The 24,814-nt window shown below is 43.0% G+C and overlaps 1 protein-coding gene across 1 annotated transcript in view; it reads left to right on the forward strand.

Annotated features, from left to right (window-relative positions):
- Positions 1-24,814, forward strand: part of BRINP2 (BMP/retinoic acid inducible neural specific 2) — a 46,086-nt gene that overhangs the window by 13,413 nt on the left and 7,859 nt on the right. Inside the window, exons 2-4 of the mRNA XM_063106920.1 lie at positions 11,481-11,671; positions 12,729-12,937; positions 24,354-24,459. Coding sequence (XP_062962990.1) covers positions 11,481-11,671; positions 12,729-12,937; positions 24,354-24,459 — 506 coding nt within the window. The remainder of the gene's footprint in view (positions 1-11,480; positions 11,672-12,728; positions 12,938-24,353; positions 24,460-24,814) is intronic.

Consider the following 24,814-nt stretch of genomic DNA (forward strand, 5'->3'; position numbering starts at 1 on the left):
TGTGGAAAATAATACAGTGGGAAAACTACAGAAGTGTACAGAAGAGAAAATGGGGAGATTAATTGGGAAAGAGGAAAGAATAGGCAGCCTTACTCAATCAAACTTGTTCTACTGCAAAGAATTGCATACAAATCAAATTAATCAAATTTATCACTTAATCTACATACTGCTCTCCCTAACTATAGCCTGAGTTCATCTTTTCATTGATTTTTATAGTTATAGATAGTTCAAAATAAATCCTTAATAGTGACAGGTGCTTTCCCTGGAGAGCATGACTCATACAGCAAGATCTCACAGCATAAAAGTTAAGGCCTCAAAACCAACACCATTTCCCATCTAGACCCAGAAAGCAAGAAGAGAGACCCCATATAGGTATATCACTGAGATGAGGAAAAACAGGAGCATGCCTGTTTGACCACATGGACAATAAAAGCAAGTAATTGAAAGGGACCGATATCCAGATAGGCAATAAAATCAAGAGCCAAGATTATTTCACCAAGCTAGAATATTGGATTGATACAATCAAGATAGTATTCGATAAAGTAGGCTAATTACTAAAACAAACAGTCCCCAAATCTCAGTGACCTCGTGAAAGTTTGTGGCTGTTTTTGCTTATGTCACACTCCAATACAACTTATGGGAGGAATAAAAGCAGATGGCTTCATGAAATCATTCAGGACCAAGACCCCTTCTACCTAGTCACTCTGCCATCTCTTAGACCTCAGAGTTCTCTTCTGGATCCTGGTAGGTAAGAAAAGAGAAAGAGCATTAAAGATTTTGTGGGAGGTTTCATGGGGCAGGCCTGGGTTCATATCCCATTGGCCAGTCACATGGCTATACTTAAATGCAGAGGAAGCTGGGGGAAAATTCTCCATCTGTGAGCCAAGGAGGAAAACAAACAGCTTAGAGAACAACTTTCAAGCCTCTGCCATTAGAGGTTGAATGAAAGAAGAGGGTGAAATGCAAAGCCCTAATTTTAAGTTAAAAATGTCTCTTTCACAAACATAGGATATAGGAGGCCTGACTTGGCTGTGACACTTATTAAAAAAAAAAAAAAATCTGGGGCTGGAAAGAAATATGGGGTATTGGTTGACTCTAAGATTACTGTTAGCCAAGAATATATTTGTCTTAAAAAATGAACATAATATTCAAATGAATTAATAAAGGAAATTTATATGATAGAAAGTACATAGATTTTCTTCTAAGCTATGTGTCCTTGACTAAGATACTTACATTATCTAAGCCTCAGCTAGCCCAGCTATAAAATAGGACTAAATCTTGTGGCCTCTATCATTTAAACTATTGCCACAATTATGCAGATTAAGGACCCCCAGAACTCAGTAGCTTAAAATAATAATGCATTCTCACTCATGCATGCGCAGGATGGCTGTGTTAGCTTTGCTTCAGGCTGCAGGTCTGCAAGGAGGCCATTAGGTCTTTCTTCCAATGGTATTTATTCTGGGGCCCAGACTGAAAGGGCAGCACCTGCAGGACCTGGGGAAAGCACTTTTTATAGTGAGGGCACAGATGCAAGAGGGAGGGTGGAAACACACAATGCCTCTTGAGGTCTTGGCCCAGAATTAGCACTGTCATTATGCCCTCATTTCTTTGTCCAAAGCAAAGTCAGATAGCCAAGCCCAATATCAATGGGGGAGGGAAATAAACTCTGTCCATATGGGAGAGTGACACTGCAAAGTCACATGTCAAAAGGCGTTCTAATACAGGCAAGAAAGACAATTCGATCTACTACACTGACATTTGTAAAATTGTGGTGATGATTTAAAAATACGTAAGGCTTCCAGTCCCATTCTGGCAACATGGGAGTTCAGTACAGTGATAGTCACAATGATGATAACAATGATGTATTCACATTTTGTATTCTAGTGTACTCTCAGTGGCTCAGAACACATCTACCGGATTGCATTCAGTTTTGGTTGCCATCTTTAAGAAGAAATACATTGACAAGCTAGGTTGTAAGCAGAAAAGGTTGAGCATGAAGGCCTAGAGATCTGGAAACCATGTTGAGGAAACTGAAAATATTTAGTCTAAAGAAGAATAGCCCATATAAAAAGTAAATGTACTCAAATAGCAGAAGGGCTACCTCATTGCAAAAGGAATAGACTTGTAGAATACTGGAAGGAACTGCTAGTCTGTGGGAATTCCCTTACAGTCAAGTTGAAATGGGAAGCCCCATGAAGACATTTGATAGGGAGAAGCATGACGTGGGCTGTCAGCTTGCTAAGCAAAGACAAGCACTACGGGAGGTAAATAGTGGTGAACAGGGCTGTTTTCTCTGTAGTTGAACAGGTGAGCTGTGGAAGAGCAGTTTAGGGTGTCAGGGAAGAACTGGGGTTTTTGTGCCTAAAACAATACATGTCTTAGCTTCTTTTTCAGTTCCTTCTGGTCTCATAGATCTACTGGCCCCTCATTCCCATGTTTCTGTTGTATTCCATGTTGATTCTGCAAACTCCCCACTCCGTGCCCTTTCCATGTCCCCGAGCCCCAGCGGGGCAGCATGAGACTCTCCAAACAGTGATCTCCTCCTCCTCCTTGAAGCGTGACTCTCCCCTCCCCATTTCTCTCAATCAGCTTTAATTAAACTGTATGAAAGCTGCAGCTTGATTTTAATTAGAGCAAAATTGGGAAGATTAGAATGAAATTGGCCAATCATTGTTTACCGGCCGTTGTTTGAGAACACAGCAGGCTGCTAAATTACCTCCATGCCAAGCTTCTTGAGTTCTCCCATACAGTGAGAAGGATGGGGCACCAGGACATCAGGGACGGCTGGCCTCGTTTCTGCTCTCATGCCTCAAAGAGTCACAGAGGCCGAGATATTATTTAACCAAATGACTTCTGGATTGAAGCCTTCCTGCCTGGGGATTTCTCCTAGCCACAGTGGTACACGAGGAAGAAGCATTACCTGGGAAGTATGACAAAGGTGGACAGTGGTCCCTGAGCTTGAACACAGGTGATAGACAAAGGCAGAAAATCATTAGTAGCATGGCCTGGGTTCTAGTCAAACTCTACTACTGGTCAACTGAGACTTGGGGCATATCCCTTCTCTTAGTTTTTCTGTCTGTTCACCTGTAAAATGTTAATAGTGGATTAATGACATTTGCTCTTCCTCTTTCCCAATGTACTTGCATAGGTAAAACAGTAGAGCATGTGTGAAAATTATAAAAAAGAAAAAAAAAAAAAACTAAAGGAGAGCACTGCACCAATATAAGAGATTATGGTTTTTATTATCATTTCTTTTTATAGCTCAGATTAATCATGTCATATTCATTATAGCAGTAAAGGCTCTAATAGCCAAGTACATTACAGTAATCTGTTGTTGAGATAGAAATCTCCTGATGATGTGATGTGTCTAGAAATACTGCCTTCTGTACAGAAGCCAAAGTGTGATACATCCCTAGGCCCCCAAAATGTACAGCTAGAGAATGTGAAACCATCTCAGCTGCGTTGCTGAGGTAGATAAATGGCATCCCTCAATGTACATGTTGGCTTTGGCTATTCCTGTTCATGTGAGTTTTTCAAGACAAAACGTGTGCCCTAAGAAAAAGAGAAAACAGTAATGTCTTAGCTTGTGGATTGATTCCTGAGAAAGGAGCAGTAGCCCTGGATGTAAGGTATACTGGTGGAAAAATGAAGAAGGATTCTTTGCATCTGGAACTCTCTAGGAAAATCAGCAATACAGTGCTCCGTGGTGCTTACTGAGTATCCTGTGTCAAGTTGGCAAGTCTCAGGCTGATTGGGGAAAGGCTGCCCTCCAAGAGAAAGGTGGGCTCTGAGAACAAAGATGTTTGCATTTATCCGGAATTGGTTGGTATGTGAGGAATTTTCCCGTGGGTCATTAGTTGATGGTTAAAGGAGACAAAGTCAAGTCACAGGAAAAATGTCCTTGGCTTAAAAAAAATCCGTCTTTGTTGCTCCAAAGTTCTTAAATATTTTATTCAATAACTTGTCCTGTGTCTTCTTCATTTTTTAGGGGAAACTAGCCATATTTTTTCTTACAAGATATGGTTCATACCAAAACTAGTTTGGAGAATGATGGCTCAGTCCTTTTCAGCACTAAAAGTTGGATAGGGGTGCTCCTAAATAAATAAATAAATGAAGATTATTAGAAATAGATCAGGAGGGCCAAAGAGTAGAGAAGGGCAATATTCCCTACCACGACAGCCCACTCCTGTCATTATTTGCAAAGTGGAGCTTGGAGGTGGGCACTCCATTGCTGTCTTAAGCCTTCTCCCCAACCTCTCCGGAGTTCCAGATCCTATTCTGAGAAACACCGCCTCAGTGAGCAGGTGATGGCTGGTTGGCTCCACTGGAAACAGCATTGATTCCCTCCCCAGTAAACCAAGCCTGGAGTCTAACTCAGGAGGAACCAGTGGCTTCTAGCACACTAGGACACACTGACACTGGATAAGATAGTGCCAAGCCTGCAGGGGCTCCAAGGCAGAGGGGATAGGTAGAGCTGCATGTTCAGGATACAGGAAACGTGACTTTCCAAATGATAACCCTGTCAGTGCTTTGAAAATGGGCCTCAACATGCTTCTCCCACCAAGGTGGAAAGATAAAAGATCTATTAGAACACAGTAATGGAATAACCTGGCTGTTAGGATGAGGTCTCAGCAGAACCACCCACATTGTGGCCTGCAGTATTCATTCCTACTAGATTTCAGTCTCATCGAGGTATAGTTTATTTATTTATTTATTTATTTATAAATTGCTTTTATTAAATCCATTTGCTTTATTGTTCTTTTTTTAAGATAAATTTTATTGTGTCTATTCAAGGTGTACAACATGATGTTATAGGATACCTATATATAGTATAATTATATATACGTATGTTTTTTAAATACTCTCTTCCTTAAGGCTTCATAGGGAGGGAGGCTTCATAGGTAATGACTGTTCACAGGGGCCGGATCAATGTTCTCAGTTTACAAGCCCTAAATTGGTACCTCCGCGTGCAGCTGCTGGAAATAACACCCAGGATGGAAGACCCTGCTGTGCTCTTTCTGAGCCTTTCATCTTCAGGCACGAGACTCTGCAGGGAGAGTCTTCCAAGGCAGATTTCTTGTTGACCTTGTATAGCACAGAGGAACACAGTGCTGTAGCATGGCTGGAGACATAAGAATCAGTAGCTATGACTTGGAGGCACCACTTTTTATTTACATGTTTTGAGTTAGGAACACCTTGTCGCCATTTAGTATTCTCATCGGAGACCGGAGACCGTTTTTCTTCAAACCCAGAGCTGGCCCTGCCCAAAGCCCTGCTAATGCTCCTGTTACCTAAGTTCTGCTACGGCTGTGGTTTGGTTCAACTCTCCTATTGCAGGGCCCTTTTGGATTCTGCAGAAATCCCTAAACTCGTGTACAACCAGAAGCATCATTCATTGGCAATCTGGACCATTAGTGTTAAGCAGTGTGGGACGAAGATAACTATGAGTACTTCAGAATGTGTATAAATATCTTTATATCTAAAATATGCCGAATGTCAGTGTGCATGGCTGATAAGGCACACTGGATTATCCATTCCAATCTGGATTATACTTTTCTTAGACTTTGTTTCGGTTGTTATTAAGGATTTAATGGGTATGTTAACTCTTTGACAGAAATATATATTCTTCACTCTAGGCTAATCTAAAGTACGCTAGAGGGAGATGGAGAATGGACTGAACTTCTGTTAATTGTAGCAGTTTACTGAAGCACACTTTTGAAGTGCCATATTTTTACAGGCAAAGTCCACGTTAAGGAGCCCTGTCACTCTGGCTCAGCCTAGGGGCCCTTTATGTGTTGTCCTCTGTTGTTCCAAAGGCACTTTCCATAGGGACTACAGGCGTGTGAAATGTTTGCTTTCTCCAACTGTTTACTGTGTAACAAACACAGTGGGAGAAGATTTTAGTAAAAATGGCTAAATTGAAACGGAGATTTACTTGATGTCTTAATTGAAACAAAGATGATGGCTTAATTGAAGCAGTGTATGTTAATATAATTGATATATAGAAAACATCCTTTTCCTAGGGGGGGAAAAAAGCCTTGATGATTTTATTGCTCGTGAAAAACCTGCTAAATAAAAAATCAGAAATGAACATTTATTCTTTGAATAGCTCAAGCTGCTTTCCAATATTGGCTTCTGAGGTTTTCAGATGCTAAAAAGAACCAGGTTAATAAGTTTGGTAAGCACATTTTTACCACTTTCTGGATCAAACTCTATTCACAGATGTTTCCCCATTGTTTTGATTCAAAGAAGTTTGCCGAAAAGCAGGGAAGAAACTTACTGGTGTAGAAGAGAAAACCACTGGGAGTCCTCAGAGTCTGACCCTTTCTGTGGCTAAGCCTTATGCCTAACGCTGAGTAGACACCACAGTGTAGTTTACTGTGGCAGCGTGTATTGCTTTGTTTTAAAATGTAGCCCCTTATATGCATTCTTATATATTCTTTCTCCAATGAAACTCTCTTTCTGTCTCTGTCTGTCTGTCTCCCTGTCTGTTTCTCCCAGCCACACACACACATGCTCCACTTACAATAATCTCGAGTGCCCTTTGAGTTTCACAGGTGGAGGTAATATAGTATAGCGGTAAAGGCAGTGTATCCTCAGACAGATTGTGCTTAAATCCTGACCTTGACACCTACTGGCCACTACCAACTGGATAAATTAACTTAGTTGTGCCTCAATTTCATCATCCATAAAATGAAAAGAATTATATTTCCCCCCCTTATAGGGATGTTTTGAATATTATAGTAGATAATCCTTATAAGATGCTTGTAATGCTTAGCACATATTAAGATTTCATTAAATGTTAGTCATTATTTTTTATTATTTGCTCATAAAAAGCTTCCTAAGACAGTATCATTCATTTTTCTAGGTCATTTGTTATTCTGTGTTATGATTTCCTAAGCAGCCATAGGAGTCGGATTCAGGCCTTTATCTCTGATTCCTCTCGTGGTACCCTGTGTAGGGACTTGATTTTTTTCTGGGTCTCAATTTCTCCTCATGTAAATGGGCACATGGAGACTGCCTTAATCCAGAAAGGTTTTGCTGTGGTGTAAATGTGGCAATGTATTTTGGATATACAGTAAATTAATGTTTTGTGTAGATAATTAAGGAATAGAATGTACCAGGTAATGAAAATAGTCTTGTTAAAAGATAGTAAGCATTTAAACAGAATTAGATGCAATAAAGTACATTTAATCTGATCTATACAAAGGAAAACAGTGCTGTAGAAACAGCGATATGGTATTGACCTAGGTTTTAAGCTCAACTCTGCCACCAATCGTGTGACTTCATCCAAGTTGCTTTCTTAACCTCTTGGGGTCTCAGTTGCTATTGCTGCTATTGTCACAGTTGCTGTTAATAGCCTGGAGGAGGGTCAGGAAGCTAGCTTTTTGTTCTGGTTCTGTTACCAACTGGTTATGATGCTTTAGGCAAACCACTAACCTTCTCTGTTTCATGGTTTTTTCTCATAACATGAGAGGGTTGGGAAGATCTTCTTAACCGGGTATGCTGCAAATGGGTTAGAGGGATGTCTGTATACTGACCCCTCAGTCCTCGGGAGCAATTGGGCAAGGTCTCAGGAAGTAGGACTCCCTGCACTTGTCTCCTCTGGTCTGAGAAGCCTCATTCATTGACTCCAATGCCTCATATAAAGAGAATTTTCCGTGTACACAATAATGCAAAAATGATTGGCAAATATTACTCAAATGTTCCTTCCAGTTCTAACAGCCTATCTTTCCTCTTGGTAGTTGTGTGACATCAGGCAAATTACTTAGCTTTTTGAGTTTCAATTTCCTCATTTAAGTAAGATGTGCCCCAAACTGTCTATTGGTTTGAAGAAGTATATGAGCTTCCAAGTCTGATTTCAGACATAGGAAGATGAAGACTAAGTAAAAGTGCCAAACGCCAACATTGTTTCTTGTTTTGATGATCTTTAACACTAGGAATGGGGCAGGGATTGTTGTCAGATCCAGTGCAGAGGGATGGACATGTTGATCTTCAACATTTGGGCAGAAAGCAGAGCAGAGTTTGATCAAAAGTTTTTTTCTTTTTTTTTTGGTTTGTTTTCTCACTGGACTTTGGAGTGTGGATAGTGGACAGTCATTGGGAGTTATCCATGTCCACTGAAGACAATACAAGAGGACCCAGACTCAGTTTACCAAATCCAAGTAATATGCCAGCAGTACCTTGATTTGTATTTTAAAATGCACAAAGTTATGCCTATGTTACATTTTTAAAATTAAATCTGATTTTCTCATTGATACGTGTACACATTTAGAATATTGTCCTTCATTTTGGATCAATCACTAATTGGTTATTACTCCCATGTATTCTCATCCTGTAACTTTTTTTTTTTTTGTCAAGTTGTCAATAATTTGCAAACAACTATAGGCTTAGGAGAGCTGTGTACTTAAAACAAGTGACTTAGAGAATCTCTCATTCAATCATTCCACAAAAATATGTTGAATGTCTACTATTGTCCTATTGTTAGAACATCTAACATTGTTTTATTGCTGGAGATACAGAGTTGAATAAGACAGAAAAAACTCTGCCCTCGTAGAGTTTATGTTCTAATGGGAGAGAGAGAATAAAAAATGAATTGTGTCAGGTAGTGATAAGCACTACAAAGAAATATAGACAAGAGCATGGGGACAGAGAAAGAAGGAGGATGCTCTTTTGGGATGGGAAGGTCAGAGAAAGCTTCTCAGAAGACGTTCTGCTTGGCAGTTCTAACTGAAGTGACAGAGCCAGCCATGGAACAACCAATTTTTATTTATTAGATTTAATTAAAGTGGGGCCCACCTCTGTGGTAAGATGGCCTTTCCTTTCAGTGAGGGGCATTGACTGTTGAAAGAAATTATGAAAAATGGAAGAATACCTTTTTCCGCCCCCTAGAAAAATAATATGATAGAAATTATTAATTAATGAAGTCTAGATGTGGCCTATTCCAATGTAGGGGGCCTGGATTTGATGACCCTAAGAGATTTTTTTTGTTGTTCTTTTGTTTGGTTTGTTTTGAGTAATCTGATTTTATGACTCATCAATGTAATTATCAAGGCCAATGAGAAGATAGTAGTTTCCGTCCAGACAATTAGAAATGAGATTGATCAATGGTTTTTCACCCTGCAGTGGGATTTGGGTTAGAAAATGCTTTTGACAAATACCCTGTACTATATTTAAAGTTTACCATTTCCTGTTCAAGAGAAATAACTGATAATGTATTATTATGAACTTGCCTGTTTGGATAAATAAAACCACATAGTGAGAATTTTTAAAGACTTTTTTGGAACCATGAATTATTAGTTACTCATTTTCCTTTGTTTTCCTAGTACTGTTTGGCGCACCCTCCTCCTCTCTAGAGTTAAATAGGGGGATTCTCTAACCTCGATGTGGGCATGGGTTTTTAAATTTATTTTTAATTATTTTATTTTTCTGCAGCCCCATCATTAGTTCTCTGTGGATTTTGGGGAAAGGTTAGACCAAGGTTTAGCACGGTCGTGATGAGCAGGGTTGGATGGGTGAGGAGGCCGTGAAGATTTAACATTTTAGTGCTTACTAGGGCAGTGGAGTTGTTTCTTACCAGTATAATTTTGAAGACAGCATAAAACTCTTTCCTTACTAATGGATATGATCCTTTAAATTTCTTCCTAGGACAAAGATTCCCTTTGGAAATCTGTTCCCTTTAAAATGCAAACATTTTAGTGAGGAGCAAAGCATGAAGATTAAAATCCTGGATGAAATTAGAAAGGAACTTCACTATCTTCTAGAACAGGGCTTCTCAAAATATGGGTCCACTTAGTTCTTTTAAGAGTGTCTATGTTGATATTTGCACTGAAGATACAAAACCAATGGTGACTAAAACTGCTGGCATCTTAATTTTAATAAAGGCAGTCATACCAAAGGACACCTGCAGTCATGATTCATTACACACTTGCACGTGAGTGTGCACACACTCACGCACATACATTACTAGCTTCACTTAAAAATGTCCTTATAGGAGTAACATTTATTAATTTTATTGTGTCTTGACCCATGAGTATGTAACTTTTTAATATTCTGTATGATGAAATGGGAAATACACATAAAGCATGTCTGAGGCTACTGACGTTCTATGGTTGTCTCAAGAAAGAATACATTTGTGATTGAGTTGCAAACTAGCCACTTATTTCATGGAACCCCATTTTTCTTGAAAGCACCACCAACCGATAAACTATGGTTATTCAGACTTGAGTGTTTGTCAGACATTTTCTCATGAAATGAATGAAGTAAGCCAGCCTCTTCAAGAAAACAACTGACAATATTTGTTACCAATGATAAAATGTAAGCCTTCAAACAAAAATTAGAATTTTGTAAAACTTGTATTCATCATCATGAGCTTGACAGCTTCCCAATATTTAAAGACTTTTCTGATGAGATTGGTGGTGATATTAAGTAATGTGATGTTTTGATAGTATGTAATGAAAAGTGTCAAAATGTAGAAGATGTGTGTAACTCAGTGATCCAGTATTTTCTAGATGGCCAATGCATGATGTTACAAAATCATAGAGGGTGGAAAGGTACATTCAAAGTACAATATAGAACACTGAATTTTAATGTAACAGAGTATGAAAATTTCATTGATATGGTTTTAGATTCCATACTGTAACTAACCTTTAAGAAAATATCATTTGTTTAGTTTAGTGTGGTACCAAAGATAAAACCCACAATTATGGCAACCGATTGAATGCAGAAGCAAATATAAGAATGCAGCTCTCTTCTACTAAGCCAACTATTAAAGAGATTTGCAAAAATGCACAGCAATACCACTCTTCTTGTTAAATGTGTTTTGTTTCAGAGCATACTTGTATACTTAACATAAAAGTGTTATTTATGTTTATTATTTTTATCTTTAAATGAAATAATAAATTTCATTTTCTCAGCTTTAATTCCTAAAATGGTAAACATCAATAGATAGAAGCCACATAAACAAATGTGGGGGATTCAATGATTTTTAGGAGTGTGAAGGAGATCTGAGATCAAAAGTTTGAGAACTGTTGTTCTAGACCAACCTCACTGACTTTACAGATGACTAACTGAGGCCAAGACAGGCGATGTGACTCAGCCGCTGTGTGACGATTGTGACTTAATCACATCTCTGAAACCAACACAGAGTAGTTTTTTGTTTTTGTTTTTCCCTGCTACTCTACATTGCTAACCATAAGTGCCTTCATGTGAATAAGCTAATCAGCTACTCTCCAATGAGAAAGTTGGGTGGGAGAGGCTCTAATGAGGTCAGCCGAGATGGGGCTTTCTCAGAGCCTGGAGTGACAGGCCAGGTGAGAGGGCAAGGTGCCTCTGCCAGGCTGTGTGCCTTTGTCTGGGGACATGTGGACTGGGAGGAGATGAGGGGGTGCCCGTGGAGGAAGAACATGACCGACTTCAGGTTCTACGCCTCTTGTTCTGAACGACCATGAGCTTTTTGTGTCCCTCGGCTCTTCCTCCAGGGAGTTCGCCCGCTGGAAAGTGAACAACTTGGCTCTCGAGAGGAAGGACGTCTTCAGTTTGCCACTGCCTCTCGCCCCAGAGTTTATCCGGAACATCCGCCTCCTCGGAAGGAGACCCAACCTGCAGCAGGTTACCGAAAACCTGATCAAAAAGTACGGCACGCATTTCCTTCTTTCCGCCACCCTTGGAGGTAAGCATCACCACAAGCCCAACTACTCGGCTGCCAGATCATTGGACATAGCTTGAAGTCCCACTGAATACAGCTCCAGCAGTCTTTCTGGGTCTTTTGTTCTTCTTGGCCTATTATTGCTTCAGAAGCATTTTCTCTCTGGTGTGTTTCAGAACAGTGTAGTCTCTTGATATCCAAATTCATCTCAGAACATTTTTTTTGCTTATAAGCATCCTCCTGAGGAGGGGGTGTGGGGTAAGGGGGTCGCAGGACAGACAGGCTGTTACTGAGCACGTGCCAGCAGGGGGCGCTCCCAGTTTTCTTTTGACTGAGCTGTCTAACCACAAGGCTTCTTCACTTACTATTATTTCCAGTGGCTGCAATTGTCAGACCCATAGGCAATGCAGATGTCCGTTGAGTCCCTGACCCCTGCTTCCTCTCTATAAGGACTGGTAACCGGCCAAACCAATTCCAGTGATTCTGGGCTGGTGAATCATCCCTGGTGGGGTTGGAGTTGGGGCTGCGGATGGGTTTGGGGGTAGGAGGTGTGCAGCCTGTGACTGGGATCCAGGGCAGAGTCAGAAGCTCTGAAGAGACAGAGTTTTCTCTGCCTCGGCAAGAATAAAGCAGGATTTAAGATAGCATTTAGCTCACCATCCGGTGGACCAAAAAGAGCTCTTTGAGGGTTCAGGCCAGCCGCTGGCGTGTGGCAGGTGTTGAGTATTTGATGGTGAGAAGGGAGGGAGAGTTTTATTCAGGGCCTTTGCCCTTTCTGGGGGAGCAGAAATAGCCATGGTGACTTCTCTTAAACAACCTGAGAGAGAAAACTATCTCCCCCATGGAGGTAGATTGCCTGAGACAGAGATCAGTAGAGAATGTTAAATGGATAAGCTGGGGGGTGGGGAGGGCCTTTCAGGTAGTGAGGCCTGCACAGTTGGATGAGACTGCTCTAAAGATGGCAAGGGATGGGGGGAAAGGTCCACAGCATCGTCGACCCTGGCCAAGGGTTTCATGCTCGTATTGGTAGGGGATTCAGGAACAGAAGGCCTCACCGACGAACCCATGTCATTTGCTACAGGAGAAGAGTCTCTGACCATTTTTGTGGATAAGCGGAAACTGAGCAGAAAGACAGAGACAACAGGAAGTGCCCCTGTAATTGGAGGCGGTGGCAACAGCTCTGCAGTGTCCCTGGAGACGCTGCACCAGCTGGCAGCCTCCTACTTCATCGACAGAGAGAGCACGCTGCGACGGCTGCACCACATACAGATAGCCACGGGGGCCATCAAGGTAATGGGCTGAAAGGCACTGGGGGAGGGGTGGGCAAAGAGAAACCAAGGGGGAGGCCAGAGCCCTCACCAGCTCAGGTCAGCCAGGCCTGACTTATCAAAGAGCAAAAGGAGCTTTCTGATGGAGGCACACCAGTCCTCAAACATGGTCGGGTCATTCATTCTGCAGCAAATACCTATGGAGCCTCTACTCTGAGGCAGGCTCCAGCAGGGGGACTGTTGTGAAAGGTCAACAAGGTCCCTATTATCACAGAGGTTACATTCTAGCAGGGGATAAAGAGAATAAGTAAAAATACCAAAGTCATTTCAGATGATATAAAGAACAAACAGGGTCATAAGGTATACATACATTTCCTGGGGTAAGAGGAGGGAGCAGCTATTAACTGAGCAGCTATTATGTGTCAGGCACTGTTCTGGGTCCTGAGAAATAAAACAGAGGACAAAACATATAAAGTCCCTGCACTCGTGAAGCTTAAATTCTAGTAATGGAGACAAAACTGCATAAATATGTAATGTCAGATGGCGATTAATGGTATGAAGAGATGAAGCCAAGTAAGAGGATAGAGAGTGACGGGGGCATGGCTGTACGGAGGACCTGTCTGAAATAACGTCACTTAAGCAGAGACTTGAATGAAGTGAGGGAGCAAGCCACATGGGGGTCTTGAGTGAGAGCCTTGGAAGAGAAGAGTAAGTTTCCTAAAGGGGGAGCATGCTTGGTGTGATTGAAGACCAGGGAAGGCAGTGTAGCCGGCATGCACTCAAGGCAGGAGCGAAGTAAGAGATGGGTCTACAGAGGTTGCAGGTGCAAGATTATGAGGGCCTTACTGATTAGGAAGACAGAAGAAATGGAGACCAGTCAGTGGCTATGTCAGTGGTCAAAGTGAGACATAGTGGTGGCTTGGACAGAGCTGGTGGAGCAGAGGTAGTGAGAAGTTGGCAGATTCAGAATGTATTTTCACAGTAGATCCTACAGGAGTAGGTCATGGATTAGAAGAAAGGAATCAAGATTTTTGGCCTAAGCAACCCAATGAACAGTGAATCCATTTACTGAGAAGGATGGGAGGAGAAGCAGATCTGAAGGAAATAAATTAAGAGTTCGGTTTTGACATGTTGAGTTTAACATTCCTATTAGACATCAAGTAGAGGTATCTAACAGACAAGTGGGAATAAACACCGGGATTTCAAGAGAAATGTCATGACTGGAGATACAAATTTGGCATGCAAATATATACACATGTGTGCTTGGCATTTAAAACTATGGGAAAGGATGAGATGAGGTCACTCTAAGAGTGAGTAGATAGTCGAGTGGCCCTAGGGCTGAGTGGTGAAGCACCCTGATATTTAGAAATGGGGAAAGGGGGAGATCCAGCCACAAGACTGAGGCAGAAGAGAGGTATGAAGAGGACTAAAGTGGGATCACAAAGCCATGTGAGGAAAATGTTTCACAAAAGAAGAAACAGGCAACTGTGTTAAGTGCTGTTGAGCAGTCACTAAGGTGGCAATTGAGAACGACCTTCCAAAGGCCGAGTGGAGAAGATTTAAGAGTGAAAGCAAACTGAGGAATCAGAAGCAATGCTTTTGCTGTAAAGGCAAAGAAAAAATAGGTTCTAACTGGAGAGTAATGTGGGGTCAAGGGAGGTTGTGTTTTTTGTTTTTAAGATGGGAGACATTCCAGTATATTGATATGTTGATTGAAATAATTCAGTGGAGAGGGAGAAAGTGATGATGTGGAGATGAGTGCAGGAGCAAGTCCTGGAGCAAGTGAGAGGGGCTGGCATTCCACGCACGTGTGGAGGGGCTGGTCTTACATAGGAACTGAACACTTCATTCTCTGTATCGGGAGGCGACACGGAGTGCACAAGGACACCTGCAGTGGGATTCCGGATGTGGTGGTGGGAAGGTGTGGTTGTTCTCTTCTGACTGATTCTATTCCCCTGGTGAAATAAGAAGCAAAATCCTTGGTTAAAAGGGAGGAGAGAGAATAGTTGAGAAAAAATGCATGAAGTGATCTTCTCAGGGAGTCAGAGTTAGGAGTGTCGATTCACTAGGTAAATGTAGTGGGTTGCTGAGTAGCACTGAGGACCTGCTGGAGACTCGTGGTCACTATTATGACATGAGACCAGTCAGCATAGTTGTGAATTTTATCAGCTCCATTCAGCAGTTCATGTACAGGCAGGCACAGAGTAGGTGGAGAGTTAGGTTTAGCCAGATGTGTGTTCGTACAAGATGAAAGAAAAAAGAGGCAAGGAAGTGGAGAGCATATACAATGTAGCGACTACAGTGATGGCAGGAGGAATCTAAGCTGGGTGAAGAGAGAAAAGAGGCCATCCAGGGACGATAGAAAGTGAAAATTTGGTCAGAGGCAAAGACTGGAAATGTAAGTAGGCTAGATGGTTTGTTAGAGGGGAGAGACTAGAGGAAGTATGACTGGGCAATGCATAATATGGAAATGATAGAGGAAATGTAGTTAGCGATAAAATCAGGTTCCAGGGCGTGACCATGGGAGTGGGTGGCACAGACAGGGTCAGAGCACAGGCGAGGAGGCCAGGCACTGAGAGGCCAGGGGACTGAAGGACATTGAGGTCAGCAGGATTACAGGTCTGGTGGTGGTAAGAAAGATGGTAAGTTTATTATTTTTTTAATTTTTACTTTTTACAATTTTTTTTTAATTGTAACATAGTTGATTGTACATATCTGTGGGGTACAAACTTGAGTATCAATACCTGTGTGCAATATGTGATGTTCAAATCAGAATAACTAGTACATTCAATAATATAGAATGTAATCGTTCTTCATGGCCTTTTACCAATTCCTCCCTTACCCACCCCTTCCCACCTCTGGTACCCTCAGTTCTGTTCTCCCTTTCGAAAGTTCTACATATTATTGTGATTGTTGTATCTTTCCTTCTTTTTATATTTGTTTATTTTTTAGCTCCCACTTATGAATGAGGACAGGCAGTATTTCTCTTTCTGTGCCTGGCTTATTTCACCTAACATAATTTTCTCCAAGCTCGTCCATGTGCTGTGAATGGCAGAATTTCATTCTTTTTTATGGCTGAGTAGTATTCCATTGTGTAGATATAACACACTTTCCTTATTCAGTCATCTGACAATGGGCATTTTGGCTGGTTCCAACTCTTGGCTATTGTAAATAGAGCTGCAATAAACATGGGGTGCAGTATTCCTTTGTCATGATGATTTCCATTCCTTTGGGTGTATATCCAGTAGTGGGACTGCTGGATCACATGGCAGTTCCAAATGTAGTTGTTTGAGGAACCTCTATATCATTTTCCATAATGGCTGTAAGGATGGTAAGTTTAATGCTGAAAATCCTCAGTGAGTTAGAGGGAGTAACAAGAAAAATGAACTGCACCAAGGAGGGATAGCGGGTGAGAGAGTCTGATGGTTTTGATATTAAAGGAGCCAGAGATGGTTAGAGAAGGAGGAACAGTATTCAGGATATCACAATGGAGAATCCCCCTCCCTCCCATGCCCAGGAGTGTGACGTGTGGCAAAGGAGACAGCCACTACTAGAGACGGCTGCAGGGAAAACCCTGGCCTCGGGGCCATCTAGTTGGTGGTTAGATCCAAAAGGCAAAGTGAGGGCAAAGTGAATACTCAAGAAGACTGAGCTTATAGAGTATTTTGCTGAGGACCGATCATGAAATGCAGAAAGTACAATGGAAGTTAACAGAGGAGGAGGGATCAGACTAGCAGCTGTACAGAGTCTGGAGTGAGATTCTGAGAGGTGAGGATGACTTTCCATTAACAAGGATGGAGAGTGCATTTGGAAGGCTGTTACCTTAGGCAGCTTAAAATGATGAAACAAGACTGTCAGTTGCATGGAGTAGGTTTTACCGAGAAGCTAGAACTCTGTGGAAGACCGTCTCCCCATTCATTACTGTACTGGGCTGTGTCAAAGTTGGAGAATTGGTCTTACCAGGAAATGAAAGGTAAGTACTAGATCAATAACCCAAAGGTCCCATTCATGTTCCTTCCTATCTTTTGACCTGACCAACTTCACACTTTCTACCACCCTTTAACAGCCTCGTTTCCCTCTTTGCCTAACTCAGATTCCTTGATCCGTCAATGTAATCACTCCCTCGCATACATCTTCACCTTGACCTCTGCCTATTCTCCAGCCCCACTGCTATTCCCTTAATCCGGGACCTCATCAACTCTCACCTGATTTTCCTGCATTGCTCCTTTTAACCAGTCTTCTTATCTCTATTCTCAGCTCTTCTTGATTCACCCTCTATACTGCTACCATAAGTGCAAATCACCATATCATGTCACCCTCTGCTTACAGTCCTTCAATGACTCCAGACCGTGCATGGAACAGAGCTCAAGCCACTGTGCCCCAGCCAGGGAGGCTGCATGTCGCAGTGGGAAGAACAGAGGCTCTAACCCAAGTGTCTGAGCTCTGCCACTGCTCATGGTGGGGCTCTGAACAAGTTCCCAAACCTCTCTGAACCTCAGTTTGCTCATCCCCAAATTATTGAGCAATTAGAGCAATTCCAACCTGCAAGAACTTTGGTGAGGTTTAGTGAGAAAATGTCTAGAGAGCATAAACTGTAGCACAATTGAAGCCTGAAAGGGCCTAATTCCTCTTCCTCTTAACAAAACTGTAAGACCACTGAAGACTTATCTCTGCTGTCTTTCTAGTTTCATCTCTAGGCAGCCTTTTACCCTCTTCTCTATCCCCACACCACCCTCCGCTTCACCCTGCATTTATATCACGTAACCCAGTATGCCTAGGTACCAGTCTTCATTCAAATATGCCATGTTCATAGCTCACTTCCTGGCACTTGCTGTTTTCTTTGCTGCAGCACTGTTCACCTGACTGGCTGTTCCTCAACCTTCTTGGCTCAGCTCCAAAAGATAACTCTCTTGTGAAGTCTTTCCTGGCTCCCAAGGTGATTAATGCCCCTCTTCAGCGTTTTGAGCATAGCCTCTTTTATAGGGCTTATGATTTGAACTGTAATTGCTGGCTAACATGATGATCTCCACATGATCTATGTCTATGAGTTCTTTGTGAGAGAGACTGAGTCTTGTTCAGCTTTGATCCTCAGTAAGAGTACAGAGCTTGCCACACTATGGGTAATGAGTAAACAACTCTTTGGTGAATGAAGAAATGATCGAACCACTCAACATGGCATTATCCACATGGCTTAGGCTCTTCCGCTCAGTGTGTGTGCAAGTACATGTAACCATGTTTAGTCGAAAGAAACAGAAATCTACTTAAGGTAGCTTGAGCATAAATGTGGTTTATTAAGAGGGTTCTGGTGAAGAGTATCACAGATCTCCAAGGGCAGGATAGGAAATCCAAGCCAGACACATGGGACTTGTAAAATCATGGTCATGCTCCCGGGTTACGACCTCCATTTCTTGTTGGAAATCTTGTCTACTTTTTCATCTCCATCTGCTTCATCTTCCTGCTTCCCTAGTCAGAGATCTTTTTTTTTTTCTGTTTATTCCAGAATTTTCTGTACCCCAATGACTTATTCTTACATGCAGCTTTGCCTTGCTGCATGGAGCTGACTCCAGCCATGACTGAACATTATCTTTCTGTTTTATCTCTCAGCCAGGGCCACCAGGGCAGGGTGGCATTGTTCGTTGGTGCATCTTTGGTTCCAGGCACATTGTAGGTACTTGATCACTCTTTATTACCTGAATTTCATTAGTATCTGTGATCACCCTTTAAATTTTTTCTCTCAGTATCACATTTCTCAATCCTCTTAGGAAAGAATCTGGTCCAGAGTCCAATACAAAGAGTGGGGCTTGTATAGTTTCAATAGTGGCTTACCAGACCCACCTCTTCAGCAAAGTCTGTGGGTGGTGCAGTGAGAGGGGGAAAGGCATTCGAAACCAGGTCTCTTATAGTGCCTTTGGATGCACTTTCCAAAATTAGAGTCACTGCCCATTTCTTCAAAAGAGAGGCTTTGGAACCCTGTTTCCGGAAGTCCTCCAAACACACATTGAATGTGAGATGAATATTCATTTAGCCTCCACTGGGCTGATTGACCTACCTGGGGTTTTCTCTGTCTAGGAGTACAATGGGTTCTCCCCATGTGATACAGCTCTGAAAACAGGAGAAAACCAGGATGATTTTGTGTTTCCTCCCACCTCCACCCATCCAAGTCCTCATCTTTCCGTAACTTAGTGAGATCTAGAGACTTAATGTGACCTGTCCAAGGACACATTGCTAGACGAAGGAGCAAAGGGACGTGTTGGTATCCCTTCCCACAGCTCTGCTTACTTGATGTGGGCTTGACCTGCCCATTTTGTCCTGACAATGAAGGTGTCGCATGAGAGACCATGTCTGTGCTCTCAAACACTTAGGACATACAGATCCATATAGCCCAGGACAATAGCCTGGATGTGCCCTGCATCACAAACTTGCTAGCCAACACTCTTTCATTGGTGCTATGGCACCTGCCACCTATCTCCCTCTACTGAACATGCCTTAGCAGTAGTTAAGCTGGATTCCAGCACAATCATTACTCTGAATGGAAGGAGTGGGGTAGGGGGTGGGCTTTGCTCAGCTGCACTGCCTTAGTGAAGCAAAAGTCCTCCAGCATACTTGCCTGTTTCTTCTTTCTCTAAGCAGATGTGCACTTACTTTTTACCCTCTCAGGAACTTCTTTGCACTAGCATGGAGAAAGAGGTGCCCTGCCCCCTCTTGTTTATCTGCCACATTTCTCCTAGACCCCACTGAATGTCCCCCTCTGTTGCAAGGTTTACCCTGTAGCACACACCTCTATTATAGGATCTGTCATATTCCATTGCAGCTATTTCCATGCCTATCTCCCACTCCCCACAGCCACCACGGCAGTAGGTCTTAGAGCAGTAGGGGCCCTGCAGTGTGCACACTACCCAGGCCCCTGTACAGTGTCTAGCATGTGGCAAGACACTCAAAATGCTTCAGGGGTGAAGGCAGGCTACATGGTTTAGTGGGAAACAACCTTACTCAAGTGAGAAGACTTGTTGGATTTCAGCCTTGATGCTTACTATTTCTGTGACCTTGAGGAGTCATTGAGCTCCTTTTCTCTCCTCCATGACATGAGTTACCAACTATGTGACTCACCTGTACATAGGGCTTACATTCAGCTGATACAGCTATGCCAGTTCTTAAAATATTGAAACACTTCCATATAGCTGGAAAGTAGTCCCTTCGGCCCCCTGTGGGCCACTCTGACCATTTTTACTGCTCTCTTGGAACCCCAGATCTCCCCTGGATAACCAAAGGGTGAATGTACCTCGAGAGCCCTCCAGAACCCTGCCTTGGCACTAAGGCTGGCATCTCTTCTGATTAGTCAGTGCCTCCCATTCTACCTACTGATAAATGTAAATATCACCCCTGACTCTTCCATAGGGTTGGGATGCCACCAAGTGATATAGTCCTCATGAAAACACTGTAAACTGTTGTGTACATATACATCCTGTCCATAATCCCCAGAAGGAACAGGGCCACAAAGAGGGAAGGGGGCCCGTCTCTTAGTTGTAGCTCACCCTCTCTTTAGTTGAAGGCTGAGAAAAGACTTGGTGCGGAGGGCTTGAAACGCTCATGAGCTGACTGAAAAAGCTCACAGGAAAGTTCAGCTGGACCTCAGGATGGCAAAAGGGAGCATTTCTCAGAAAGCATCCTTAAAAATGCCTTGTCTGAATTCCTCACCGCAGCAGGCTAGGATTCAATTTGCAGCTCTTTTAAGCGTACGCACCATCAGCTCTACTCTCCCAGCCCGGCCCTATTGCTCACAATTAGAAGCGCATTGTTCTCTGCTCTCTTTGTTGCAGGTGTCCCCCTAGGTAGGACAAGAGCAGCCTGGACGTGGAGGGCCGGGGGAGGAGAGTGGGCTCGCTGGAACAAGGCTTCACACGGTCTGGTATTTATGGAAAATTGGATGTGCTAATGAACCTGAAATCCATCAGGGCTTTCTGAAGGCAAGCCGGTCTCTGTCAACAGACCAATTAGCACGCAACTATTCTCCATTTCTGAAAGCTTATCTGAGGGTACTTTTCAAATGTGTGCACCTGAGTGAACGGCGCTTTCCATCCCTCCATAGGCCTTCTGTGTAGGCTGCTGAAGCTGGTTGCCTCTTCCACGGAGAAAAGTGCGTGGTTCTCTTAACCAAGACTGCAGAGACTCTGGGGCTTCCATCACTCTGGGGCAGGGGTGTGGGGGGCGGGGACGTGTCTCAGTCCATCCTACTTACTCAAGTCTGTGGTCACACAGTATCTGCAAGAAGACCCTGGCCAGTCCCCTCTCTTCTTTCTACCTTGTTTCTTCTCTGGTGGGATCTAGTGAAGCCCGAGTGGGCCTTCCTTGCTCGTGGAGATCTGGCTTTGGATCTGTGCCTCTAACAGGAAATGACCTTGAGGATCACGGTCTTTGTCTCTCCCTTATCCCCATCCTTGTGCCACAGTTAACCACGTGAAGCTGCTCCCACCCTTTCAATGATTTACCCAATCGATTGTCCTCTCGTCCAACTGACCTTTGGAAACAGCAGAGTATAAGTTGGAAAATAGCATCAGAGGCAGCCCCAGAATGACGAACAAGATGGTGGTTGTGGGGAAGCAGATAGGAGTGGGCATAAAGGAGACGACAGGAAAGCTCCTAATGTGGCTGTTCTCTGACCTGTCCTCCTCTCGGGTCATGTCCTACTCCTCCATAAGGCGTGTTAGCTCCCTCCCTGCCTGGACCTGGTTGGTAAGCGACCAGCTCAGGGGTAGGTGGGGGGAAAAGCCAGTGCACAACTCAACTGCAGTGGGGTGGCCAGCTTACCTGGAGGCGGAGGCAGGTGAGTCTTGCAATGCTACACGCCTCATCCACCTCTGCGCTTCAGCCCACCCCATTCCGAGAGGGGCAGGCTTCCCCAGAGTACCTGGGCCAGTTCTCGGCCATCACTCTTCTTATAGGGACTTTTACACCGTATAGAAAAAAAGACGCTACCTTGAAATTAGGCTGACTCTGCCTCCCCAGTCCAGTCCGTCAGTTAGCTAATCACCTACTCACTCAATAAAGAAACATCATTTGGCACGTAATGTTGACATGTTGGGGGAGGCAAACCCATGTGTAACAGCCAGGACACTGGTATTGTATAAACACATTTCCACTTGTCCATAAGCTCCTTTCTGGCAATGACTTGAATATTTGTTAAATGAATAAATAAGTGAATGAAAGAATGACTGAATGAGTTAAATGAATCCTAAACTTGCAGGAGACTAGCTGTATAACCTTGAATAAGACATTTAACTTGCATGGGCCTTGGTTTTCTAATCTGTAACACAAGGATATTAATACTGATCTCAAGGCAATACAGTTTATTTTGCCCAAAGTTGACAGATCACTAACTTACGTTGAGTGGACTGCTCTGTTTAGAATACTTACTTTTAAGAGTTATGGCATCTAAAGGCATTCACACGCACTTTATTTTCTGCAGTCCTTTGACCTGCCTTCTTAGGAGACAAAAAGGTATTGAACTGAAGTCTGAGGACTGTAATGTTAAAATCTCGTTTCTGCTGCTCAACAGCTCTGTGCTCTCAGGCACTGTGGGTGCCTCCTTTGGAGATAGTAATGAGATTTGCCTGAGAGAGTTCCTGTGAAGATTAAATGGGGTGATCTTGCAGGAAGAACTTGGAAAGCTGTACAGACATGTTCCTGCTCCTGTCGTGGTTCGGTCCTGTTCATTCAGGCTGGGTCTTGCTGCCTCTCATGCACCATCTTGATTGCTACCCTTTGATCTTTGTCTCAAGTTTCCATTCTTTCTCCAGTTCCCTTCCCCTCCCATCCTACCCTGACTCATCCTTCAAGACCAATTTATGGCTCCCCACTTCCATAGCCTTCGGACTACTTTAAGATTAAGGACCTCTCTCATCTCACTCCCCATTGTATTTTTAGTCAGTATCACACCTTCTCTCACTTGATTCCTCTGCTCCACATGTATTTTTTAAGCCTAGGTAAACTAAAATCTCAATGAGGATGTCACTTACACTTTGGCATTCACCATGGTAAAGAGCAGGGTGATAGATACATGCACTGTGCTCCTTAGAGGTTGTGTGCTAGATCAGGTGGCCCCTTCTTCTCCTTCTCATAGTATGTTTCCTTCCTTTCCCTACCTGTCCACTTACTACGTATTCTTAAGAACTCTCATGGTTTTTCTTCTGCCACTTCTCTCATTTTCTCTTTGCCTAGAGCTGTACTTTCCTCAGTGCTCATTACGACACCTGCTTCTGCCGTGACTTGGATGTGTATCAGTCAGTTGTGTATGTACCTGCCTCCCTGGAGGATGCAGATTGTAACTTGTGCATCTTTGTGACCATCTTCTCACCCTGCAGAGCCTGGAATATATTACTCATAATTCTTCCATTTATTGAGAACCTACTTTGTGCCAGACACTGTGCAAAATAAATATGAGCTTACCACTATGGAGACTATAGTCTGTGAGACTTGACACGGATCAAACACTTACAGAAAGGATATAAAATGGCCTGCTGCAAAGCAGAAGTGCTGGAGCTAGAAGAGGAAGTCAGAAGTATCAGGATAGACTTCCCTGAAGAACTTTGGGGAAGGCACTCTCTGAATGTTTGATAAATTGTATGGAATTGAACAGTGGCTGCTCAATAAATACTCGTTGATTGGTTGATTGATTGTTGGCAAAGCCTTTGGAGATCCTGAGAAGAAAGAGCCTCGGGTCCCCATCATTCTTATTACATAATTATTTCCGTGCATTTAAAACTCTCCATTTTTCATTTTATACTTTAAACATCAGGGAAAACTGATGGACCAACTTTATAATATTGTAAAATGACTCTATGGTGTTTTGGCTATGAGTTTATGTATATTTAATATACTTATTAAAATATGCAGTAAGCCCATGGCTGATTTTCTCTAAGGACATCTCAGTGCCGAGGTGGGACTTAAATGTTTAATACTAATAATAATACTCATAACTTATATTTCTCTAGTGCTTTCCATCTTTGGGATCCCTAAAGTCTGTGAGCACCACAGCAAACCGATGCAGCTGGGCTCACCAGCAGGCTGACAAGCACCACATCTGGCCACCTGCCTTCCTTTGTGGGAGGAGAGGGTGACTCTGGCTTAAAGGTCTCACTCCTCCTCTGGCTTCCTCTGCCCACAGAGAATTTTCTCCTCCCAGACAGATTCCCTTTGGCTGTCTCTGAAAGGCCCCCATTTATGTACAACTGCTGCTGCCAGCCATACATCACAGATACTCACTGTTTCAGGACAAGGAAGAAAAGTGACTTCATGCTCCTGGGATAGGAAAAGGCACATGTCATTTCTTTGTGGTCAAGGACAGGCCATCGGGCCTGAGGTTGGATGGCTGGAGAGGGGAACTACAAAGAGCAAGTCTTTGCTTGGTCTCTAAACCCACACTCTTCCCCTTTCTTCTCTAGGTCACGGAGACCAGGACCGGTCCTCTGGGCTGCAGCAATTATGACAATCTGGACTCGGTCAGCTCTGTCCTGGTGCAGAGTCCAGAGAACAAAGTGCAGTTACTAGGTAAGCAGCACTGTGGTGACTTTCACATCCTCAAACCTGGTGAAATACCTGGATCACCAAAGAGCAGGAAGAAGTCCTGCCTGCCCCATTTGGTTCAACCTTTCTTAAGACAAGAACTACCGCAAGTTCTGGGACCTGTGTTTAACAACGTTCCATCATTCATGTGAGAAAACTTCTGATAGGGTTTTCCCTCCACTCAAGACCCATTGCTCGTAGCATTTGACATCTAAATCCTCCCCACTCATATTCCTTCTCAGGACCTCTGTCACTATCCTATAAGGAATGGCACATCCATCCTTATAGGCTTTGGCCTAGTTCAGTGATCTCCTTTGTTGCCCCTAAGCCCTTTTCTTTA

The sequence above is a fragment of the Cynocephalus volans genome, chromosome 8 (genome assembly GCF_027409185.1).
Source record: "Cynocephalus volans isolate mCynVol1 chromosome 8, mCynVol1.pri, whole genome shotgun sequence".
Classification (NCBI taxonomy): domain Eukaryota; kingdom Metazoa; phylum Chordata; class Mammalia; order Dermoptera; family Cynocephalidae; genus Cynocephalus; species Cynocephalus volans.